At 42.5% G+C, this 25606-nt stretch overlaps 3 protein-coding genes across 3 annotated transcripts in view; 2 read left to right on the top strand and 1 right to left on the bottom strand.

The window, feature by feature from the left end:
- Positions 1–780: 780 nt before the first annotated feature.
- Positions 781–1751, top strand: LOC122395733 (60S ribosomal protein L36). The gene is made up of 4 exons (XM_043393556.1): positions 781–924; positions 1099–1225; positions 1400–1534; positions 1606–1751. The coding sequence occupies exons 2-4, from the start codon at positions 1100–1102 to the stop codon at positions 1690–1692; spliced, it is 348 nt and encodes a 115-aa protein (XP_043249491.1). The 5' UTR covers positions 781–924; position 1099; the 3' UTR covers positions 1693–1751.
- Positions 1752–2089: 338 nt separating this feature from the next.
- On the top strand, positions 2090–4526 carry LOC122395734 (CDK5RAP1-like protein). Its single transcript, XM_043393557.1, has 7 exons — positions 2090–2449; positions 2534–2764; positions 2840–3047; positions 3207–3527; positions 3594–3915; positions 4029–4178; positions 4293–4526. The coding sequence occupies exons 1-7, from the start codon at positions 2170–2172 to the stop codon at positions 4518–4520; spliced, it is 1740 nt and encodes a 579-aa protein (XP_043249492.1). The 5' UTR covers positions 2090–2169; the 3' UTR covers positions 4521–4526.
- A 712-nt stretch (positions 4527–5238) lies between these two features.
- Positions 5239–25606, bottom strand: part of LOC122395785 (ankyrin repeat domain-containing protein 6) — a 98688-nt gene continuing 78320 nt past the window's right edge. The window contains exons 5-10 of the mRNA XM_043393642.1: positions 9253–9462; positions 8801–8899; positions 7107–8288; positions 6501–6771; positions 5928–6167; positions 5239–5505 (exon numbers count right to left, since the gene is read on the bottom strand). Coding sequence (XP_043249577.1) covers positions 5342–5505; positions 5928–6167; positions 6501–6771; positions 7107–8288; positions 8801–8899; positions 9253–9462 — 2166 coding nt within the window. The 3' untranslated portion in view covers positions 5239–5341. The remainder of the gene's footprint in view (positions 5506–5927; positions 6168–6500; positions 6772–7106; positions 8289–8800; positions 8900–9252; positions 9463–25606) is intronic.

The following is a 25606-nucleotide window of genomic DNA, read 5'->3' as shown; positions in this document are numbered from 1 at the left end:
ACCAGCAGGGGCAAGCAGTGGCAAGTTGTAATGATCACACGTTGTCGGAAGCAACGGTGGTGGTCAGCAGTGGTCAGCGGAGGTTGGCAGAAATCAGTCGTAATTGTTATACGTCGTCAGAAATATAAGTGGAGGTCAGGAGAGGCCAACAGAGGCTGGGAGAAGCTGGCAGTAACCAGTAGTAATCGTTATACGTTGTCGGAAGTATCAGGTGTGGTCAGCAGGGGTCAGCAGGGGCCAGCAGAGGCAGGCAGAAGCCAGCAGAAGCCAGCAGAGGCTGCGAGAGGCTGGCAGTAGCCAGCAGTAATGGTTATACGTTGCCAGATGTAGCAGAAGTGATATCTGAAATGATATACATATCTACGCTCATACATATATAGGAATAATAAGAATGAATTTATTTTTTTTCAATAATTCAAATATGAACAGGGTCTTAAAACGTGTCTTAAAACGTGTATTTCCGTAAGAAAAATTTCACAAAATTATTTTCATTATAATATCTTGCTTATGTTCGTCTACATACATCGGTCAGAAAATAAAAACTACCCGGCCAGTCGAGACTTGGAATCGTATGCCGTCGACGTGAGATCGAATTTCAGTTGTCCAAGAGCGAGAAGGCAAATGTGAGCCTTCCTCTCTCGACTCCCACGAGGCGGTCCGAAAATACTTCGGGCAGCTTCGGAGAATCGAGAGAGAGGGCATGCGTCAGTTTGCCCACGAGCTCACGTACGCGTGATCTGGCATGGTGAGTAGTGCACCCGGTGCTCAGTCTGCCATCACTGGCCGTTGAGTTGACTGTGCTTTATCGCTTTCGTTGTAAATCGGATACGTTACTTCTATTGAGCACGCGCGCAAAGTTCGGACGAAAGATTTCTATTGAAAACGAGATCGTATTCCTTCTGTGAACGTATTCAAGCCGCGAAGGTTCGTTGTCAAATTGAATCGTTAAATATTCTTACGATCCGGATGAAACAATTATATTTTTGCAATTATATATGCTCTTATAAATAATGACAATTTGACGCGCATAGTATTACCGTGCCGTATGCGCTTTACATTTAGTAACATAACCTGTGAAAGACACTGTTATTTTTTCAGAATGGATCCAAGGGCCGAAATAGCGGTAGGTCTTAATAAAGGCCACAAAACGACCAAAATCCGTGTGGCGAAAAATAAAAAGGACAAGGAAAAGACCGTATGCGTTTTAACAGCTAGATTCAAAGGAGTAAGCATTATATGTTATCAATAAGTTAGGGTACCTTCTGTTTTTTGACCGAGTATAACCTCACAAATATATCGCTTGCTATGCTAATAACAAAATTATGTATTTAAGAGAGATTTCATTTGAAATTATGGTGTCAAACGTTAAAGTTTAATCTTCACGATTTCATACTTTCAGAGACAAACTAAACATAGTAAGTTTGTTAGAGATCTGATCCGCGAAGTAACTGGACACGCACCGTACGAAAAGCGTGCTATGGAATTGTTAAAAGTATCCAAGGATAAGCGGGCATTGAAATTCTTGAAAAGGAGGGTAAGTATATAAACAAATTCCATTCGTTTGAAAGTAAATTTATATAAACAACATGTTTAACGATATTATAGTTGGGCACACACATTAGAGCTAAGAGGAAACGTGAAGAACTTGGAAACATACTTGTACAAATGAGGAAAGCTGCTGCTCATCATTAAATAATGTGCTATTAAATTTTTGTAATAATACGCATCAATAAAACATACATAAAAAAAAATGTAATTTCATATTCCCTTTCTTACTCTCTTAGAATAAGTCATCTGTTCGAAATATTAAGGAAATGTTTAGATCGATTTGTGTATAATAACTGAAGATTTCATTAAATACTGTCTACTAAGAATTCAGTAGTATATTATTTCGTTATACATGACCTATTTATATACATAATGTCTCTATGTAATTATGTAGAAGAAAAGATCAAGTATCTGTAAAATTTTGACGTATGTTTTGAAGAAAATAATATAAATAAAAGTATTTTTGTATTAATTTTGCGTTCATTGCAACTACCTCGAATAAAAGTACACAGCACTACAGTAGAAATACCACACCCTCCTATTTGAAATGTATGTAACCTGTGAAGATTAGAATTTGGGTTATGTTCATCAAAATAAATCAAGCTTTTTAAAACATATAACATGATGCGAAAATGGTTTATTAAAACATCTTTCACCCAATGTAAAAGTGTGCTTCACCGTTATTCATGTTATCGAACATTACATGCGACTGCTATTCAATTTGAGGTTATTAAAGAGATTAATCAAAGACCTATAACTAACCTAAAACAATTAAAAGAGCTGTCACAGAATGGGCCATCATTAAAGGATTTTATACTGGGCGAATCTGTAGTTCCTAATGATTCTATTAGTGCTCCATGCATTCCTTATGTAAAGGATATCGACGCACGCAATCAAAATGGTAAGAAGTTATATATGTTGTCTGTAAGCAGTAAATATCTATTTAAATTTGAAGTCTGCGTAAGTGCTTTGATTCTTATTTCAGTCTACTTCAAAGTGTACGGTTGTCAAATGAACGTTAATGACACAGAAGTGGTCTGGTCTATATTAAAATCACACGGCTACAAGAAAGTAGAAAATATAACAGAAGCTGATATAATCCTACTCGTTACATGTTCCATTAGGGATAATGCGGAACAGAAAGTATGGCATAAGTTATCGGAGTTAAATAGTTGGAAAAGAAAAATAAAGCCTAAACTGAAAATTGGCTTATTAGGTACTACTGTGAATATCGACAGTTTATAAATTACACGATACATTGATTTAATAATGCATTTATTCGTTACATCAGGTTGTATGGCAGAAAGGTTGAAAGACAAAATTCTGGAAAGAGGACGACTCGTTGATGTGATAGCTGGTCCGGACAGTTATAAGGATCTACCAAGACTTCTATGTGTACCGGATAATGAAACTGCTATTAATGTTGTTCTATCGTTTGATGAAACGTATGCAGATGTTACACCAGTACGGTTAAACCCAGACTCCACCAGTGCATTTGTGTAATGTATCCTTATTCATGAGTATGAGTTTATGCTCGAGTTCATGGCTTCCGAACATAGATACCGCGTTTATCCGGAAGCCATGAACTCGAATAATATATATTTTGCAACATAACTCGCAATTTTTGTTATTAAAACATTCTTCGATCATTTTACTAGTTCAATAATGCGGGGTTGTGATAATATGTGCACATACTGCATCGTACCATTTACACGAGGAAGAGAAAGATCGCGACCGATCGATAGTATAGTCAAAGAGATTCAAACCTTGTCCGATAATGGTGTAAAGGAGGTAACATTACTTGGACAAAACGTGAACAGTTACAGAGACACGTCACAGTCCGAATTTTATACGGCCAGTAATGTTGAAACTAACCTCGTCAAAGGTTTCAAAACTGTATATAAAAATAAAACAGGGGGTCGAAGGTTTAGCGACCTGTTGGACAATGTTTCTCGCGTCGATCCAGAAATGAGGATAAGGTACTGAATATACTATCACGGCACTTCACGTACATCATTGTGCGAAATATTGTAAATAATTTCTAGATTCACGTCACCGCATCCTAAAGACTTTCCCGACGAAGTTTTACAATTGATAGCCGAGAGGCCGAATATTTGCAAGAGGATTCATTTACCCGTACAAAGCGGTAACTCTGCCGTTTTGGAAAGAATGAGGAGGGGATATACGAGAGAGGCGTATCTGGACTTGGTGCATCATATACGCGACATCGTGCCAGACATATCTTTCTCCAGTGATTTTATTGCTGGATTCTGCGGCGAAACCGAGGAAGAATTCCAAGATACATTATCGCTGATGGAATTAGTAAAACACAACAAAGCATTCGTATTTGCGTACAGCATGCGGGAGGTAATTTATATTTATATACATTTATCCTTTAATCGATATTCGACGTTAATCGTAGGTTACATTATATTATAAGGCGAAGTATTTATCGCTACGAAATGTTTTATTATTTCCAGAGAACTACCGCACATCGTCGCTATAAGGACGATGTAGAACCAAGTGTAAAACAAGAACGACTTCAAAGGCTAATATCAACGCATAAGCGTATTGCGGAGGAATTGAATGAATTACAGATCGGGCAGCTGCAACTTGTACTTGTAGAAGGAGTAAGACGATTTTATAATTTATAATAATAAAACTGTATTATAACGGTAATAGTAGTAAATGGTATAATAATTAAAACAATTTTAAAATCGATCTATTTTTGATTTTAATCTTAGGTTACCAGGCGATCGAGCAAGAATCTTCTAGGAAGGAACGACGGTAATACAAGAGTAATAATTCCGACTATGGACATACCTGCTGACAAATATTCCGATGTAAAGAGACCGATAAAGAATGGCGATTTCGTCGTAGTAGAAATTCAGAACTCTAACATGAACTCCTTAATAGGCATACCTTTGTATCACTCGTCGATAACACAATACGAATCGTCCGCAATATTATAAATAAAACAGTACTTTAGTAGCTAAGTTTCCATCTCTCATTTAATTCCATCTATCGTTGTACAACGTATTTAATTTTGGAAATAAAAACATATAAAATCTAATCGTACGAAACTAAATCGGGGATGTTTGCTAGTAAAGTGATAACATTCCGAAAACAAACATGTACGTATTATAGTACACGTATATGTGTAATAAATAGATACGATCTAACCTAATGTTGTAGTACATGGCAATTTATACGTAGGTCCGTAACACGTTTATTCGTATATTCGATAATCTTTATGTTTCACCGTTAACTATTTACAAAACGCTTCGATCGTTGAAATAAAAATAATTTTGTACAAGATTATCCTCTAACGGTATAAACAAGTTTGATTTGTACATGATATTTATGTTATTATACAGGGTGTTCGGCCACCTCTGGGAAAATAATTTTAATGCGAGATTCTGGAGGACGAAATAAGACGAAAATCAAGAATGCCAATTTCTTCATCGAGACTTCGTTAAAAAGTTATTAACGTTTAAAGTTCCGCCTGTAGAACGGCTGCGTGCACGCGATAGTGGTTCTCATTCAGAGCACTGTAAGGGTGTCGATGAGTCGGTAAGAGTGAGAACCACTAGCACGCAACTGTACGCAGATTGAAACGTTAATAACTTTTTAACGAAGCCTCGATCAACAAATTGGTATTCTTGGTTTTCGTCTTATTTTGGCCTCTAGAATCTCCCATTAAAATTTTTCCCAGGGATGGCCGAACATACTGTATAAACACCTGAGTAGGTATCGTGGAATCAAGTAAAGTCGATGTCTTTGGAAGTATCTCTTAAACGAGACTCGCGGTTCCGATGTTAATGACAACGTTGTCGGCACCGCGTTCGTAGACCGTGAGATCATGGTTCCTGGGTTGTTCTAACAGTGCAGCCAGTTGTTCGCCGCTGGGAAACGTGTTTGGTGTGGTTGGAAGAATCACGTCGCATTCCAATTGACCTGGAAGGTAATAGTACTCTTTTGCAAAACTACTGTACCCAGTTCAACGACAATTGGCGGGAAATATAAATAAACGTCTAAAAATATACAACGTATATGTATGTCACAGTCGACAAATAAAGACAGACGTTGCCTATTCACGTTGAACGAGGTATACAATCAAAATGAAATTAATTTTCATTTAATTGTATCTGCTATGTCTGAAAATATAATGCAAACAGGAAAGGTCTAAAAAAACAAATTATAAAACAACATGGAGATTAGGTGTAACTCTGAAAATTAAAAGTTTCAGATCAAAAGAAGATAGAAATATAGGGACATTTTTATCTTTACAAAATGATAGTTTGAGGAATACGATAGTTGGATGTTTAGTAGTATGGCGGAAAGTACTGTCGATACGAATAAAAACTTAGTATTTGTACCTGATAACGAAGGTGAAGCACCTTTACTGGAACCATACATGCGGGTACTGTATCCTGAATCATTGTGCGCATCATGCAAAGGCGGTGTCGGGCTATAAACCGCATTACGGGACCTATATGGCATTCTGGCTATGCTGCCGTAATGTACGTGCTCCGATATCACTCCTTTCCCAGAGATCCCTCCGCTAAGTGCTTCCGGTTGCTCGTCGTCGTCTCCCTCGCTACTCTCACTGTCGTTACCTATGTCGAACACGATAATTTCAGAAAAGGTTCTCGAAAGTTATCAAGCGACCAACGATGAAATTGATTTTCATCGACGAGAATATTCTCATACGTGTTTATTATTTCTTCGCTTTATCTTGGCTAAACATTTAATGGTAAAAATATATTTGTACATTTAAAAATAATAAAAGAAACAAATTTGACGGGGATTCGAACCCACTACCAAAAGCTTGGTAGTTAATCGCCTCTACCGACTTGACCAACTCTTGTACCGCAAGATAAATTGAAGTGATTCTTTTATCAGGTCAATTCTTATTTCTCGGGGACTTGCACCTGGTAAAGTAGTTTTACCTTCGCCGTGCCAACCGTTTCCTACGCCGCCCTGCGGCTGAACCCTTTGATTTTGGGAACACTGACTGTGCTCGGGGCTGGTCGGCTCGCTGCTTCCCGAACGCGTACCTCGCCAACCGTTATGCATGCCAGGTACTTGTTGAAATCTCTTGATCATTTCGTGAACGCTGCGTCGCCCGGACGATCTCCATTCGTTCGAGTTCTCGTCGTTCTTCCGCGTCGCGTTACTCTCCTCTTGGCAGGAGTTCATCAGATCCCGAGACGAAAGATCCTGGGCAATTTATCATCGCAACTTCTCTGAATTTCGAGCAAAATTAACGCGCGGACAATCTTATCGATATAAAAATCTTGTGAAAACCATGAAAATTGTTCCCCGTATATGTTATATACACATATATTTTATACCTACGTCTCTCTATCGTTATATACAATGGGATACCCAAAAATAAATAAAAAGCCCAGACCTCGATGTAGCAAAGTGATCGATTCGATACGAAATGGTCGAAACGCAATTACCAACGCGCCGTACAGCGTGCAAGGGTGCCATTAAAGCCCGGGGCATAATCAACACTGTTGCAAACTAACAAAAGAACCCCTGGATTACACACTCACGCGTTGCTGATGGACCTGTTGCCTGGACCCTATCGACGGCGAGGAGGCTGCCCCGAGGGGCGAGCTGCGATCCTGCTTGATCACCCCGTCGAACGTCTCGTTCAGCCTGGCAGGCACGTCGAGCACCCTCAGCGTTGACCTCGAGACACCGGAACCGGACGGTAGGTCCCTCATGGATTTGCTCAGCCTCGGTATGGCCGGTATGTCGAGATCGTCCAGGCTGCCGCGGTGTATAGGCGTCTCGCCCGGGATCTCGAAGCTCCTGTCGTGCGGTCTGTCGTCCAGCAAATCCTCCAAGGACCTGGCGCGGGCCGGTGGGAACGGCTGATCGCTGGCGAACGTCGCCTTGGCCGGTCGTTCGCTGTGCCTGCCTCTGCCGCCGCGCGCCAGACGTTGCTGTAGGTGCGTGTGCCTCTCGTCGCACCTGGACCTCTCCGCCGCCACGCATCTGGTCAGCTCCGAGATCTGTCCCCTGGTTCGCCTCTCGAGATTGGCCACCTTCAGGTCCAGCCTCTCGTGGGCCTGATCGATGTGGGCCTTCAATTCGGCCTTGTCCCTCTCCAGCTTGGCCTCCATGTGCCTGAAGAACGGGGCGCAGTAGCAGGTGTAACCCACACCCACCGGTCCTTTTCTGATGTTTCCAGCCAGGTCCAGGTAGTACTGCTCGCCACGGCCCAGCGGATCCGGCGGCAGCGAGTCCAAACGCGGCTGGGGAAACGCTTCCGGATCGGGATAATAGTGGCAGCCGTACGGCGACCACTGTCTACCCATCACGGCCTTCTCGAAGTGGACCTTGTTCTGCTTGTCGGACGATTTGTGCTTCTTTTTCTCCTTCTTCGTGCAACTGTCCCTGCTGCCGCTGGTACCACTACCAGTCTTCTCTCGCTTCTTCTCGCTCTTGTTGCTCTTCCCGTCGACCTTGTCCGCGGCGACGACGACCGTCGCGGACCCGGGTGCCGCTACGTCCTCCTCCCGGCTCTTGCTACGCGTTCTGCTCTTGCTTCGCGCTTTCCCGATTATCTCCAGTATCTCCGTCAGGTTCTTGCGTCTGGCTATGTCCTTCGCGGTCTCGCCTTGCTTGTTACGCAGACTACGGTCGCAGCCTGCCTCCAGCAGGATCCTCGTCAGTTTTCGACGACCCATCGCCGCCGCGATGTGCAACGCCGTGTCGCCGTTCTGCGTTCAGAAACGATCGTTAATCGGGATTCTTGCGTGTACCGTGGGTGAATCGATCGAACAATCACGCTTGATTCTTAAATAATATGTTCAAAAATGGTAGTGTACCGTCCAGTTATTCGCAATTTTTTTAAGGCAGGAATGGACAGGATTATTTATAAAGAAACGTAACTATTTATAATATCTTACAACTAGTGAATAAAATGAACTGGTGTTACAACGCGTATATGATCTGTAGTTTGTAGTAATCGTTATGGTCGATCTTTTTCTGGTCTGCGTTGGGATATTTTAATAACCAGTCCCATATGTAGTCCAAAGAAAATTATATCTTTGTGCAAGCGTGTAAGACACAGAATCATCGACAACGTGAATTCTACGAGTAAAAGAATCGAGTTGGGACTTGGCGCCTGGCGCGTCTGTCCATTACTTGCTATTTCTACTTATGCCGATGTTTAGTCGTACTCTATTGCACGAGTCGATGAAAATGATGTTCGTTGCAAACAGTAACTTACTTTATTCTGATCCGATACTCGACAGAGAGCAGATATTAGGATGCGGGTGACACCAGCGTGTCCATATCGTGCTGATGTGTGAAGAGGCGTATCTCCATACTGCAAAAAGAAGTTTGAAACGTCGTTCTAAGATTGTACTTTACATTTAAGCATGTCGTTCCATTGCAATTAATTAAGTGTACCCTCTTGCAAGGGTATTCTCGTTTTTAGGATGAGAAAATCGATTATTTTGTTAGACGACAGCGTAGAGTAAAAGTCTTAGCAATTTTTCGAGTTATGCAGTACAGAAAGAAGCAACGAACAAATCTATAAAAGTTTAACTTCGTGTGTTTGGTATTCGTTCGTAAAAGAAGTTTGACCCAAATATTGACCCGAGAAGCGAGAGTGCCCCCTTAAGTGCAACGTACGCGTACAGTTCTCCGGGCGCCATGGTACGTTGGCCTATTACTCACGTTGTTTTGAAGGTCAGGATTGCACCCCGCCAGGAGGAGTTCGCGGCAGCTTTGGTTGTGCCCGTTTTGGCAGGCGAGGTGAAGCGGCGCGAATCCGGCGAGATTCCTCGCGTGCAGAGGGGCACGTTGTGTCCCGAGGGCCTTCGCCAGGGCGGCCACGGTTCGGCTGTACCCGCGCCAGGACGCTTCGTGCAGCGCTGAATTTCCATGCTGAAACACGCACGCCGATTGATGAACAACCTCGTCGAATCCGCCTCGTCCCGATACCGATCGATCAAACCCCCTTCGCTCGTCGGTCGAGCGAAATAGAACAGATCGGAAAAGAGAAAAGAGCGTACAGCAACTTCGCGGGGAATCAGATACCAACGACCAATCGACCAAAACGACCGCGAGTCGTTAATCACGGCTCTAAGTGAAAGCGTAATCAGCAAAGCGACAAGTTACGCGGCCTTCTGATGATCCTCGTAGGATCCACAAGCAACAATTTTAGAATCGAGAACCTTGAAATGGAAATATAAATTTAAAGAGTTATTAAATTTGTTTCTTTCAAGTCGAGCACGAAAGATTCGTAAGATTGTAACTTTAAAGAATTATTAATTATGCCCAACATTATAGAGACCAGCGATTTTTCGTATAACAATTTGTACGATTATCGTAAAGTATGTGTAGTGACTAGCACTGTATCTCGATGCACGACGCATCATTCTTACGCCTCTTATTTTTAACAAGTTGCCAGTGCAATTAAACAGGTATCAAGCTTGATGTAATCGATAGGGATCGATAAGGCAATCGCGTGTCCCGGTAAGTTTTAAACCGTTTGAAGATAATCTTTGCAGTAGTTTAATACAAGGATATCGATTTCCAACGTAAATGTATCGACGGTATTTAAACGTATCTCTCGATTCCAATCGATAGACACGTTGATTCTCGTGATAGCGAACGTCGCATGCTCCTGACAGCGATAGTTTTATGTTTTGTGTCAATACAAGCAAACTATGCACGAAGCACAGCGCGCCTATGTGTTATAATTTAAGAAAATTGCATGATTTCTCGTTCTATAATAGAATTTGTCGCCAATCTCTCTGGTCCCCATTATATCTACAATAATTAATATTTTTATACGAAATTTTCACGAGACGTGGTTCAAGAAATATACTTTCGAAAACATTAAACGTTTATCAGAATAAGTTTCAAAGTTAATTCGAAAAGAATTCTTGAAAATTGCTTTTATTTTCACAGTGGCATCCTCTCCCCTTAAATCATCGTTTTTGATTATTTGCCAGAGTCCCCGCAAGAATGATATTCGCGGCTCGGTAAACATGTCAATCGCGGAGCCAGAATGCGCACGAACACGTAAACGACCCGAAGGGGAGTCCCGGGTAATGGAGATGTGAACCGCTCGAACGAAGTCGGAGATCCAGCCAGCGAAGCTTATCGTGGGCGGTTCCCTTCAGGGCGGGTAACGTCGCGCACTACATCACAAAACGTCTATTCAATTTAGATCAGCCCTGCGTGTACGCGCGTCCGGGACCATTTCGTTCGCCACTCGTCGGGATAAACGTCCCCGATATGCCATTTTGCGGATTCGTACCTACGGAACGCCGCGATTTGCGTTTCGATCCGCTCTTCCGTCAGCTATTACGACGCTTTACTGCGTCATTAGATTTTTACACTCGACTCGAACGTAGTACCGTTATTAGTCGAGGGTACCGTAAGGGAGATATCGCCAGCAACAGATAATTTTGGCACCCGTAAGTCCCTTTCCTTGTTTCCTCGCGATACCTTAAAACAAAGTATCTCCACGACGCGTTAAACGGGATTGGAGATTCTATAGATCGCCGTGCAAAAGGAGGATAAGCTTTTTGCAATCTTATTTCTCTGGATCTACGAGACTTTTTAAATCGTAGTTTATCATCAGAGCTATTCTCTCCCCATCCTTGGTGCGTGTTCGAAAAAGGAAGTCGGGTGACTATCGTGTCAAACGTCGAGCGGTTTGACGTGGCCCCGACACGCACACCAGCTTTGGCGTTCTCCAGTCTCGATTCTCTCCCTTTTACACGGGCAATTTGCCTCCGGTGTCCCGCGGCGAGAGACCCAGCCCACGAGTGTATCGGTTTCGTACAATGACGTCGATGATCCCTCGCTGTGTTACCAGTTATCAACGATTAGACAGGGAGCAAGAATTTTCATTCTATTTCCATTCCAAGCTCCTCTTTCTAACCCAGACCTTAAAAGATCACTGACGATCCGATTCTTTGGAAGAAATGCCAATTTTTTCAAATCTCACACGTTCATTCAATTCTCTTAAAAAATGTCTAGCGTTAACATGTATCATACGTGTCCATTCCAAGCAGCCAACGTCGTAGTGTTCAATCAATTAAATTCCCTTTTCCGTCAGTCCCATTCGTCGAAACAGTGCGCGATAATAATAGTCAAACGTTTGCACAATGCATTACGCATGATTTATGATATATTTATTCAGGCTGTTGAACCCTGGTGTTCCCTCTATTCATCGCGGTACGCTCTTCTTGCTTTCACTGTTCTAGCCTTCGGTGACCCTGAACGGTGCGATCACGACGCGCCACGACGGCGAACGGCACGTCGATGTATGCCCGTAGACAACGGCGACCGCGATGGGTCAACCATAGCGCGCGGAGGTTTGGTACCGACCGCTTCAAGGGTCACGACGATGTTATCGCTCAAACGAGAGAAAGAACGTTACTGTTTGAAGCGCGTGGACGTGCATGCGATGCTCGGAAGTTGCTGGGAATGACGATGCATCATCGCGTTTTTAACCCTTCCGCGGACAATCATTGCTCAATAAGAGTGTCGAGGCTTTCACGGCCCGGGTTCTTGTCCGTTAATATCGTCCAAGGCACCAGGATGTCGATCCTCTCCTTTTCAAAGGACTCTTCCGACACTCTACTAGAATCATAGCTACCCTCCACGCACGAAAAGATGGCTCACAGATCATTCGTACCAAGTTTTTTAAATAAAAAGAGTTCGACACTATTTCTTCAGATTTGCAAATCATAATTATGTCTATGGTTATCACACGATCTCTTGAAACAAGAAAAAGTGTTACTGATCTGATTATCAGTTCCAAAAATGATGCAACTAATTATACACATTCTATCCAAATAATATATTATGTATTATGTTTCAATTGCTATTATACCATATGTACACTAAAGGGATTTAACCCCATTTACAATAAATAAATGAATACGTGGAACTTCAACATAAATAACATTCTTTAACAAAAGAGGTTGCGTTACGTTCAATAAATTATTTTTGCCAATCAGCTTTGTTCATTCGAGATTTAATTTGTACCGTTGATATTAGCAAGGAAAGTTCTTCTATTTCTTTACCACCCCAGGCAAGGAGCCTAGACCCAGCGCATGCAAGGGTTCAAAGTATAACGATAATTATGTTTAAAAAGGCTCGTAAAGCGCTGTATCGCGTGACGGGAGTTGCTTTGTCCGCGATAGTTTTCACGGCACGCGCGTCGCCGCGATAAATTCGCGGGAGAGGATACAAAGGAGCGAAGTCGAAGCTTCGATATCGACAAATCTGAGGAACGAGGCGGGAAGAAGAGTCCTCCGTACGTGTAACGTATTGTCACGAATGTCTTCTCGAACATTGGGACCGCGGTCGTGTCGGAATGCACGCCTCAAGAATTTCCTCTACCGTCCGCGATGATTATCGAGAAGCGTAACCACGTTGGCACGAACAAAGACAATTTCGTGAATATACTTTTAATTTAACCGTGCGGGGAATACAGCCATCGACGGTGCTCGATCGAACGAATCGACATGATTTGCATGTTACAGGTTGAAAACACTTTCGCTGCTGAACGAAGAAGTAAAAGATTCAGGGACAAATTAAAAAAAAGAATTAAAATCCATCGAGTACTTGAATTGTAAGACAAGTGAAGCTTTTACGAAGCACGTTACGTCTTTACTTTGGGATGCGAATAGTCGAAGCTCGTGTCCAGAACAACCATTACGAAGCGTTACAAGAATCCAGGAAGGTTGATTCGTTGTTTCGATCTTAAAAGCGAGAGTGCCATGCCCAAAGAAGCCGAACAATCGATGCTCTAATCTAAAATGCTAATCGATCGCCTTAAGTTTAAGATAATTCATGAACTTTTTACCGAACACATTGCGTCTTCACTTGAACTGAAACAATTGTACCGATCTAACACCGATTAAGTTTCACGATTTTGTTAAATTATCAAGCTTTCCAATATTTACTTTGAATATTTTTTTCAAATCGAAGCATCGACTATTCGAACTCCGAGAGAAGACGTAAAGTTTTTACCAAAGGCACGATTCCTTTACTGCGAGCGAGACAATTAAACCGATCTAGTAAAACGTGTCCCACTTAACAAATGAAGTTCTCCACAATCTCTAGAACGACTTGCTCCGAGCGTCCCTTACGAAGCGTAACATAAATCCGAGAAGGTTAATCAGCCGTGGCCTTAAAAACAAGAGAATCCTGTGTAAAGAAGCTGAACAATCGCCAACGAAACATAAATCCAAATCGAAGCATCGACGATCTCAACTCTAAGACAAACCGTGCAGTTTTTACGAAACCCATGACTCCTTTGCTTCGACCAAAACAATTAAACCGATCTTGTGGAACTGCACACATGAACGTCTCACGAACTCACATAATTACTTCGACAGATAATGTCTTTCAATTTTGATTTAGATTGGTACTCTCTCCTCCAGGTGATTCTTCATCAAATGGAGATCGAGTTTAAAAAATCTTTGACAAAATCGAGTAGCATATTGTGGTAGATATACCAAGAATAGGTTGGACAGATGGAATGATCTAGGCTCGCGTGCTCACTCATGAAGTGCATGAAGTTCTCTACAACTTCCAGAACCACTCCGAACATTCCTTAAGAAGCACAACAAGAATCCAGGGAGGTTAATTACTGTTTTAGTCTCAGAAGGAAGAATATCCTTTGTGAAGAAGTTGAACAATCACCGAGGAAACATAAATCCACATCGAAGCTATAATTTAACTGATCTAGCAGAACTTTAACAAACAAACTCTTCGATAACGCCCCATGTCTACTCATTCTGAACATCCTTTACGAAGCGTGACAGGGTTAATTAGGCGTAGTTTTAAAAGCAAGATTATCCTGTGCAAGGAAGCTGAACAATCACCAATGGAGCGTGAATCTAAAAATATTGTTACCTCAATTACCTCGTCTCTAAATCGAATTCTTTGCTTTTGAGATCCTTCCTTCAAAGTCCCATCATTTTATAATAAATAGTTATTTTTAAAAATCCATATGTGCGACCGAAGCTACTGTCTTATAGTTAAAAAAAATTTTCGGAGGCCTCTCACGCAGGTTTCCACTATGTCCATAATAATGAATATTTTCATACGAAATTTTTACAAGAAGCGGTTCAAGAAACATACATTCGAAGACATTAAACATTTATCAGAAAAAGTTCCCCGATTATTGCCAAAAAAATTCTTGAAAATTGCCTTTATTTCCATCCGTGACAGTGGTTTCTCCCTTGAACGATCGAGGTATTCGACAATAATCGTACGCGACAAGATTGCCAGAAAGCGAATGGTGGTTTTGGTGTTAAAAGCAATAGTATATCTGGCAAAAAGGCAGGAAAGAATCGCCACGGGGCTCGTCATCGGGGTATCCATGTGTCCGGTGCGTCCTATTTCCTGCTGGTCGCTTCTTTATTCCGGGGCCCCGGTCGATTCGATCGATCGATCCATCAGTGGGTCGGTATCGTGCGTAATAACGTGAGGTGTACAGGAGAAGGACGCGTGTATAGTACGCAGACGGGCGTCGTTGGGCGCGCGTAGTCGAGCGCGTCGCGTGTGCCACGGTTCATTGACCAGCTCGTCTGTTCGCCAGGTACGGTCAGGTCTGGCTGGTCGCTTGAATGCCGGCCGGCTGGCTTCAGTCTTCCTTCCACCGTATGGCTTTTTTCCTTTGTTGCGCGTACTGTGCACTCTACACTTTCTGTAAGTACCGACTGCGGTTGGCTACGGCGCGCGGTCGTCGAATAAACCACAATGTAGCAGCCCAGGGGCGGACAAGGCGCGAACCCGATCGCTTTCGGGACACTGACATTCTTCCCGGTTTGCTGGCCAGGGGAGCTTTCGCGCTCCCGTTCGTACACCACAGCTTTCGAACGGCCACGCTTTTCGGAACCGGTTCCCCACGGTATTTACCCTGGTACGTTTTAACGCGCGATCGGTAACGCGATATCGCCCGTACCTTCCACCCGGGGGCTTTTCGTTTCTCGCGGATTTCGCGGAACGAGGTCCCAAACAGGGTTGAGACTTCCTCGCTATTTGGATTTTCAATCATTCGTACGCCACGGACGAAATTCGATAGCAAAATGTCCATTTTTTCGAATTAATAAGGAGAGAGATTTGGACAATCAAAATCGGAAATAACGCGTGGTAATCGTATCATAAATAGTGTAATAATTCTCGTATTTAGTCGTATAATGAAATGAAACTCCATCAAGGAAGATAATAAGAATAATAAAAATCCTGCAAAGAGACACGATTGCAGATATTATACTGGTTGCAATGCAGACGCTACGGACACATTCGCTTTGGGTGTGTGCTGAATTTCGTGAGGATTGGTTCATTAGTGGCGGAATGTTTAAGGACACCAGCGTGGAAAAAGCAGACTCGAGAAAAACCGCATTAAAGTTGGTCACCGCGACATGCAACTGTTCCGTCCGCGTACGCAACTTTATATACTGCAATAATGTTTGCCGGCGAATTTAGTAATCAGTTTAACTGCAATCTTCATTAAGCACGAGTAAAGATATCGGAGAATAAACCGAATCAAATTTATGTTGATCCTTAATTCCTATATTTTATCACTTGAAACTGCAACAAAACGAAACAACTCGAAGTAGGAAGAACCACATCGACGATTCTCACACGGATATAAAATGTAATTATATCGTATTTCACAAAGTATTTAACCTGCATTCGATCCCAGCGAAAGTTCAAAGGAAATATTCCATAACAGTTCCATAATGAATAAATTTCATTTTTGATGCTTAATATCGAATGATTTTATCGCTGCTTCTCGTTTAAGCACTCCTGTAACTCGAGGCCGAGACGAAGGAATTTTCCTAATTGGCTAGAAACAATGTGGAATGAGGAAAATCGATAGAAATACCGTACAAAGTGTATACACGAACGAGACCACGGATTCTGTGTTTAATTGATCGTAAGAATACATGACCTAACTGTCGCTGTCCGATAGACATCTGACACCTATGAACAGCCACCTGGAAATCCTGTGTGTGTCGTAATCAGACCGACTGTGTCAAAACTGTTGCTTGATTTATGAACGGGATGCGTCGATGCAATTCCCAACGTGATTTTTCTCTAATTTAACCGTTCGTGATCGATGAAGGTACGTCAAGCGTCGTATTTTTATCAGCCAGCTTTCTATCGACTCGAACACAAATTCAGCCCGTTCCACGAAGACAGTAACTAGAATAAATCAATTTATACGAATGCATTAATCATTCGTTGAAATAAACATTTAAAAACTCGTATTTTGGTCAAGCGTTTCTCAAACACCTCCAAACAAGTAATCTAATGAAATAATACGCGAGTTTAGAGACTACAAATTTTATTCCAAGCTCGAGGACATCGTCATCTAAACAAATAAAATATTACTTTTCTTAAGATACAAGACGTTTTCAAAATAAACACGTCACGGAGCACGCAATCGCGGAGTTTTCAATTTATTTTCTGGCCTCGAGATGAAAACATCGGATGCGTTAAATGTATGGTGTATGCTCGATGTTCGTCGACGTTTTGTATCTTTATCTCCGGTGGAAACGAGTATCGACGAAACAGGATTTGACGAATGCAAAGGGCAGATACGTCGATGCGTCCCTGACACGTACCACTTGGAAAGCCGATCGGTGGCTTTGTAAAGAAGACCCTTGCTCGAGGCATTGTTGCATGTGCATAATATACCTGGACCATTACACCGACTCGCGCCACGAACACTTTGCTTCTCGTTTCGTGAAATTTTTTCGAGTACTGTTCTCTATATCGATTATTCGATACGTATTAATATTATAAAAAATACATATGTAATCCTAGTAACAACGAGCAGTGTTTAAACCTGCAAACTTGGCACTGCTTACGGTTTCCAAGCATTTAGAAAGAAAATTTTATGGGTTTCAATTTTTAAAATAGAAAATTTGATAATTTGGCAAGTGGATAAATCATCAATTGATCGTATAATGAAGGAATCATATCGATATTGTGTATAAAGTAGCGAACGCAGTAAAAGCAGTGACTTCAATGCGTGGCAGAAAGTGGTGATTTCAATGCGTGGCAGGAAAGTGCAAGCATCTCATTCAACGCGTGACAGAATAAGATTTAATATTTTAAACTTTCCAAGTAATATTCGACAGATAAAAATTTACTTTCGTAAAAAACGTAATTGTTATCAGCCGAAGAAATTTGAAACGCTTTGCAGTGCTCTTCCCAAATTAACGCGATCGTTGCGAAACAATCATGCAAGTCCCTCGCGAATAGTTCTCGCGATACCGCGCCAAATAAAAAGTTAATGGAAATATTTTTTCGTTAACCGTCGCGTCGGTAGCTTCGTAAACCGCGATGAGAAAATTCAACAGAGTTCGTGGGGGGAAAAAAACGTGTAAAAAAAAAAAAGGAAGGCAAAGAATGCTGAAACCGCTCGATGCAGTAGGTGCGATATCTGATCGGTATCGAGATTTAAAACACACACTGTTCTCTCGTTGACCGCAACTCGTTCGCGGTTTTACAGTCGAGAATTCAGATCGCTTCTGCGTGGATGTTTATTCGTCGTTTGGTTCTCCTTCAGTGAACCGAGAACAACGCCTTCCCAATCCGACGATGCTTTATTACAAGACGCTTCGTGTTCGCTTATTCAGAACAAATTCGAACAATGACCAGAATTGTGAATAGGTAGGCATTACGGAATGCGTGTAGTAACATTTTTATTACAACTGAAATTGCTGTATCCATTGTATATTCTTCTAGAATCAAGAACGAAACACTTGTAATTACAGTTTAAATATATTCGCGATAACGAGAATGAAATTGTAAATGTTCTCAGGCGATTTGTAATAGTCTTTTCAAAGGTTAAATTTCTTAGTGCTCTCGGTTATAGCAACCGTAATCGCCCAATGAAATCGACTCCCTTTACTTCCATTTTCTACCGAAGGACATCCAACTCTTCTTTCCGAGCCAGCTGCGTCGAATCGCCATAAGATTGATCATCGCTGTCCGGCTCTGGCACGCTGAAAATTACGGAAACCGAATCCGGTTTCTAAGCGCACAAACTGCCCGGCTTGCAGTTTTTCCCCTACAGCAAAATCGCGGAAAAGCGATCGCTCGCCTTGCCTTCGCAACTTTTCTGTTATTTTTAGCCACCCTCTAAAACGATACCGTGAAAAGCTAAACGGAACCGATTATTTCGAGATGCTCGTTTCTTTCGAACTGAAAATCCGAGTCCTCGAATAATCGTCGTCTAAGTTTCGCAACGAAACGCGAGGCGCAACAAACCGGCGCATTATCATTCCAACGACATGCGTTTCGAAAGGGAAGGATGCTCGCGAGGAATTCTCAAAAATCGCCGCGGTCTTGTTCCCCATCTGTACGGCCGCTTTGTATCCACCTAAGTAAGGAACGCGACGGAGACGTGCACGCGAGTAAGGACAAATGCACGCACGCCCACGAAGTACCGGCCACTCGGTTCTAAATCACCGGGCAAAAGCTGGCATTGTTAACTTCTGACGTTTCCACCGGTCGCAATGCATCAGCCGTGGAAAGATATCCGTTTACGCAAAACCGAGGAACGGAGGCTGGTCGAGCGAAAGCCCCGCGTTCCGTGGCATTTTCTCCGCTTGCTCGCCCGACAGCGTAAAACGTCGACTATTTCGAGTCCACGACAGGTGGTCGAACGAGCAACCTGGCCTCCACGCGGCTAAAACACGGTTAAAACTGCGAGTCGAACAAAACTCGAAACCAGCGAAATTACTATAACTTTACGGGGTAAAGAAACTTCTTCAATATTGTTAGAATTTCTACATATTCGTCGGTAAAATACGCGTTGATTGCATTTTGAAACATCAAAATCCTCCAATCCGTTCAGGAGTTATGATTTTTTTAAACATTGATATCATTCATGGTCAGATATTGTACTTTCGGTAAAGAATTTTTTTCTCGAAACTGGTTAGGAATTCGAGGGTATGTCTATTCAACAAAAATGATTGTAATTGACCCCTGAAACCGCAGATAATTTTTTTAGAACAATTTGAAATTTTTTAATTTCGTTGAAAAATTTGTCCCCTTGTTGAATTTTTTTCTCGAAACTGGCTAGGAATTCGAGGGTATGTCTATTCAACAAAAATGATTGTAATTGACCCCTGAAACCGCAGATAATTTTTTTAGAACAATTTGAAATTTTTTAATTTCGTTGAAAAATTGACCACTTGTTGAATTTTTTTCTCGAAACTGGTTAGGAATTCAAGGGTATGTGTATTCACCAAAAATGATTGTAATTGACCCCTGAAACTGCAGATAATTTTTTCAGAACGATTTGAAATTTTTTTTTTCGCCGAAAAATTTAGGCATCTACTCCCTTGTCAATTTTTCTTAAAAATTCGTGACCCACCCTGTATATCCTTCGTCTTAGTTGTGGCTAAGCAACACTGTGATATCTCTGGAATAAGACAATGATTCAGCTAATTAACGTTTTAGAAAGTCGGATAATCCGGAGGTTGGGTAATTGAAGGTTGGATAATCGAGGGTCGGATAATTGGGGGTTCATTGTAATTCAAAGTAAAAGCTTACTGGAGTAAAACCTGCACTCTAAAAACATTTGCTTTGCACTCTCGAGTAGAATGATTCTGGTGTTAAAAGGGTTTTCTTAAAATTTTTCGAACACACGATTATGCTTGTTTTTATTCATACGATATCTCGGTGTTTGAGAACAACTAGGTAGAAGATCGAATCGCGTAGCTCGTTTAAAGCAACGATCGTTTCGAGTAACACCCATCACTCACTGAAATGGAACTCCTGTTCTATAACAAGATCATTAATCATTCGACCTATCGTCGAAGCAAATATACAAGGAAAGACAGTGGGACGGAATTCGTTCCTAGTAGCACTCATTTTTATTTATAGCGATACAGTTTGTTAGATCAATTTCAACCAGTGCTCTAAATCTTGACTCGCACAGATCGCTCTGAGAGACTAGAACAAGCCTATAAGGTCCATTTGAATCCTCCGTGATCGTTGTAGTTCCAGATATAGCAAATTTTTGGTTCCAAGATTACGAACTGATTTGCTTAGAAGGTTTGATCCATATTCACGTGTCGTAAAGATTCTAATAGCCCGTTTACGTTCGTCAGTCTAAGACACTCGACGAGGTATCGTCACTCCGCAGTTCTGCCATTATCCAGGCTCGCATCGTTCAAACGGGCTGGGTAAGCGTGTAATTTATGTAACTTATTATTCAAGGTCCATGGTACCAAGCCGAAGTTGTCGATCGTCGCGGGGCTATCTATCAGTCCCGAGTCATTAGAGAAGTCGGCGGCCACGATGGCCTCTCTTGCAAAGGATCATTACGTTCTCGCATCACTGACTCCTCTCTTTCCGTTTGCACGGTCCAAACGAGAAACCGTTCGAACAAAAATCATCGCGCGAATCGACCAAGGAAACGTCGATCTCGCCGCATCGACGTAATAAAACCAGACGCGGTAATTACGTCAAGGCCGATCGGATTATCGTTCTATAATAATCACGATCGACGATGCAAACGGGGAATGACACTGGCCACCGCATTAATTAATTTATCGATGATATTCAACTTTCTACGAGTCTACTTTCGAACGATAATCGCAGAAATATCCCTCCGTCGGCCACGTAGATGGATATCTCGATAATTGTCATAGTTTCTATCACTATTGTACGCAAATTAGCCCCGTGTTTCTCCATCGCGTATCTACTATTAATTCACACCTGAGAACGAGATATACCGGTTTTAGCGATCGTGAAGTTCATCGATCAATCGACGAGATTGTTTCGAATTTATCGCCAGTGTTTGGTAATTCCTCAGAGTAAAAGTACTACAATAGAAGATGAATTCATGCAAGAACAAAATTTTTACGTCATCTGGATGGGTCAAAGTATCAAACGAACGTATAGTCTGACGTCGAGCGATTCTATCGTTCTGCTAATTTGATGTTCGAAAACAGTTGTACGCAACAAATTCACCATCGTAATGAAACACGGTAACGTTATCGCCGGTTTGCGCGTAGGAATTCCGGCGTTAGTGGAGGCAAAGAACGTGCGGGGTTCACGGAAACCCATCTCCGGCGCGGATCGCGTCGCGTAACGACGTTTAGAGTACCGTTTACCACTCCGTGGTTCACCTCTAACCGCGTTAAACGCCTGAAATACGTGTCCCGCGTGTGTAACCCGTGGACGCTAATTAAACTATAAATTCTCCATCCGGAAACGGTCGCGCATTCGACTCGCCGGCTAACGATTCCGCGAGAAAGGTTCTAACGAGGCGAAAAGAAAAGTAACACGAAGGCCCCGTTCCCTTCGCGATATCTCGCGAAGACGAGGCAGAAGGACGACAAGGGACACGCAATATATATCAAACACGGTGGCCTTAATCGGCAGCCAGATCTGTTCGCGGAAGCTCCTCTCCTTTAGCACGTCGCGACGCTCGGCTACAAGTCATTGCTGTCCGACCGAGTGCGTTACGGAACGCGGTCCACGTGTAATGATGATGACTACATACAAACAGGCGTAATGTGGACGGTGATTGCGACAATTATAAACACGTCGCGTGTGGTCGTTGATTTTCGTGACGTTCTGTTTAACCGTTACGTCTGAACGACCGTGTCACGAAACTTGGAATTTTGCTCACCCACCTGTCCAGTCCACTCCATACATTTCCTTTTATTTCTGTTTCAGAAGCATTTGCGCGAATACTAGTACTATCGAAGTGGTCAAAATGACCCATTTGTTGAACATTTCTCTCTATTTCTGCCCATATTGCAAGTGACTCCGGTGATTTCAATGCGTGGCGGCAAGTGGTGATTTCAATGCGCGGCGGAAAGTGCAAGCATCTCATTCAATGCGTTACAGAGTAAGATTTAATATTTCACTTGCATGAATACTAGAACTATCGAAGTGGTCAAAATGACCCATTCGTAATTTCTAATAAAAATTCTAAAAAATTTAATTCCTCCGGTAGAAATAAATAATTGTCGATAGTAACGTTTTGCACGTGCGCTTAGCATTGTGAACTGTCACGAAATTATGGACCCAAGCGTGTTGGAATGCTCGACCAAATAGGAGTAATTATCCGCGTGGTTCTTTAACAGACGATTTTCCTTTCGTTTTCCGAAGATCACCACACCGCAAAGAGTAGCCGTGGCGTTGGCTGTTCGAATGCTGGCCGCTTTCAGAGCGCGTTGAATCCGCGGTATGTAGATGTCCCTTTCTTTCAGGAAGATTCATTGCACGCGCGAGGCATCCGCGCGCTCCTACCGGGTTGCTCGGAAATCGGTGTTGCCCGGCGAAAGAATACGAAATACCGCGAAGAATTCGCAGGTATTATTCACCCGAGCGAGCGGAAAAATGGCCCCGCATTAATCGTGCCGGCAAGAAGCACCGGATCACCTGCTCGGTATGGCCAGTACACGCTATATTTCCATATACGCGCACCAGGCCAGATGCAGCTGCCGCGATGCGCCTCGTTGTTGCATCGTATCGACTCCGACCGCATCTCTCGTTTCTTATCTCAACGCGTACGACGGTTTTTTCGGTCGACGGTTTTGATTAGAGATTGCAAATCAACCAAGTTTTTAGATCGCCGGGTAATTCGATCGAATTAAGGGACTCGTGCCTCCGTCCTTGGTTTCCCGACCTGTTCATTCGGTTCGTTGCTTCTTTCTGAAACGTTGAAATTTAATAGAACAGGTTACGAGAGCAACATCTTCAAATGTTTAACCCTTAAGTGGATCATTGGCCCTCCACAAGCTCAAACTAATATTGTAATTGTTTGAAAATTCATTTGCATAAACGAGGTAGCGTACTGAAGGCGTAATAAAGGAGTTATCGAGGTTTCTGTAGGTTGCGCGCGAGAAATTCATACGAATTAATTGCTAATATTAACAGTCGCACCTCCGAGCGATAAATTCGCGAGAAACAGGCAGCTACACCGGCATCGAAAAAGATATCTTCCCGAAGAAAACGTTTTACCGTGTAAACAGGACGCGAGGGACTCGGTTAGCACCCCAGGACCTACAGGTTCAAGGGCAAGTGCATTCCTTACTTATTTTACCACTCTCTTTATCCTGGCCTTTATCCTGAACACAAAACGCGCTGTCAGACCGATAAAAAATATCCCGTTAATCTTAACATTTTACTTCTGTTCTCGTCTCGGACCTTGCTACTCGTTCAACGTGCCTTCGTTTCTCAAATTAATTTCGCTATTTCGAATATTCCATTCCTCCTTCGTCAAACCCGATCGATCATACAGAAAAATCGCACAAACAAACTCTGGAGTATAAATCAATTTGAAAATATTAATTTTATAATGCTTCCTGTAAAATTATCGATCAAAAACTAGAACTTCAGAACTTCGATAGTTACCTTTATTTTTTGTTTATTACACGGTTTTTCTAAATAGCGAGAGTGATCCAAAGAGGACTCAAAATATATAGGAACGAAAACCTTTGAATTTTCCTTGTGATTATTAAATATAGACGCAACGGATGTTGAGTAACATCGTGAACCTTTTTTAGGCTTCTAACCAGCAGGACAGGTCCCGAGACAAATCTCTGGAGCTGTCGCTGCGCAACGAATGACGAAGAAGCCCCCGAGAGAACCGAGCGTCAATTAACGAACTTCCCGGCCGTGGAACGTTTCTTAATGCCCGATCTGACACGGAACGTTTCGCGCAGCACGTGCTGGACCGACGTCGACGATAAACGCTGAACGTCCAGCGTCCCCGAGGGCGTACCAGCGTCCATTCTGAACAATTCCGGCGCGCGGTTTGAAAATGCATCGCGATCCGACGGCCACCCGACACGGAAAGCCACGCGGTTCCCGTGCATTCCCCAGCGTGTCGTGGCATCTGGAACGCTAACGGTTCCGCGAGTCATTTTCAACTCATTTCGCCGGAGAGATGCGCGCCGGGATCGCCACCGGATCGATCGATCCGCAAGGTGAGCGACTCGAATGAAAAATGACTGGTCGGGAGATAGGATCGAGGGGATATTAACCCTAGAGAAATTGGGGGGACGCAGCCTCGAGACCCTTGCAAACAACTCGCGTCAAATATGTCTTAAACTTAAGGAACACCACTGTGACAAAATAAAAGCAATTTTCAAGAATTTTTTTGGGGTGGTAATATTGAAACTTTTTCTAATGGACGTTGAATGTTGTCGAAAGTACATTTTATAATTCTTTCAATTCGTCGCAGTGGTTTTACTATGTTTTTATTTGTATCATCTGAACGTGTTTAACCCTTTTGTTTAGTGACGAGATTTCCTCAGATCTAGTCGCAAAATCCCCTCTCAAGGTGTCCAAATTTTTGTCGATATATTAATTCGACTACCAATTCGATCGTGCTACTGGGGTTCTTTTTCTATTTTGTTTTCCTGTTAATTTCCGCGTGGCCCTTCTGGGAATACAAACGATATAATCGCTGCGCCATGCAAATGCGGTTTCTTTTCCGGCTGCGACTTAGCGCGACTAGTCTCTGCTCATTGTCGGAGCTTCCCGAAGGTGGACGGTATCGCGAGGGGCAACGACTGCTCCTGCATCGATTACAGGATGCGCGGCAACGTAAATGAATTACGAGTCAATTGTGCGGAGCCTATCTGCGCCGACCAGATGCAGGAAGCGAGGGCCGCGGGATTGCTTTTCCTCCAATTTTTCCAGCCTCCATGTACGTTCCTCCAAAGGGTTACTGAACGTGCTCCCCAATTTAATTATCTTCTAAAAATAAATTCCTTACACAAACAATTACACAGACTCCAAATGGAGTACAATTGAACGAACACCAATTTACTTATGGCTTGTAGTTTATTATTGTAAATTGTATTGGGAGGAAAATAATTGTATGTCTTGACTTTTATAATTCGTAAAATTTCTATATGATTTTCACCCCAAGATTTAAAAAAAGTCAATTGTATTGCACCATCCAACAAAAAAAGAAATCAGAACCTTCGTTTGGAGATCCTTCTCTGTGGATCGAAATTACCGTTTTGAAATGAAGAATCAGTTATTCGCTCTGCTTCCT

The sequence above is a fragment of the Colletes gigas genome, unplaced genomic scaffold (genome assembly GCF_013123115.1).
Source record: "Colletes gigas isolate AHSC1104 unplaced genomic scaffold, ASM1312311v1 Colletes_gigas_Sc00006, whole genome shotgun sequence".
Classification (NCBI taxonomy): Eukaryota; Metazoa; Arthropoda; class Insecta; order Hymenoptera; family Colletidae; genus Colletes; species Colletes gigas.
The sequence above is the reverse complement of the archived record's forward strand: the minus strand, read 5'-3'. Positions and strand labels throughout refer to the sequence as shown.

What these genes read in the sequence shown, in the direction of transcription:
- LOC122395733 (XM_043393556.1), top strand. Translation starts at nt 1,100, where the DNA reads ATGGATCCAAGGGCCGAAATAGCGGTAGGTCTTAATAAAGGCCACAAA. An exon ending in TAACAGCTAGATTCAAAGGA is followed by an intron (nt 1,226 to 1,399) that starts GTAAGCATTATA and finishes TCATACTTTCAG; the next exon opens with AGACAAACTAAACATAGTAA. An exon ending in TGAAATTCTTGAAAAGGAGG is followed by an intron (nt 1,535 to 1,605) that starts GTAAGTATATAA and finishes ACGATATTATAG; the next exon opens with TTGGGCACACACATTAGAGC.
- LOC122395734 (XM_043393557.1), top strand. Translation starts at nt 2,170, where the DNA reads ATGATGCGAAAATGGTTTATTAAAACATCTTTCACCCAATGTAAAAGT. An exon ending in ACTGAAAATTGGCTTATTAG is followed by an intron (nt 2,765 to 2,839) that starts GTACTACTGTGA and finishes TCGTTACATCAG; the next exon opens with GTTGTATGGCAGAAAGGTTG. An exon ending in GACTCCACCAGTGCATTTGT is followed by an intron (nt 3,048 to 3,206) that starts GTAATGTATCCT and finishes TCATTTTACTAG; the next exon opens with TTCAATAATGCGGGGTTGTG.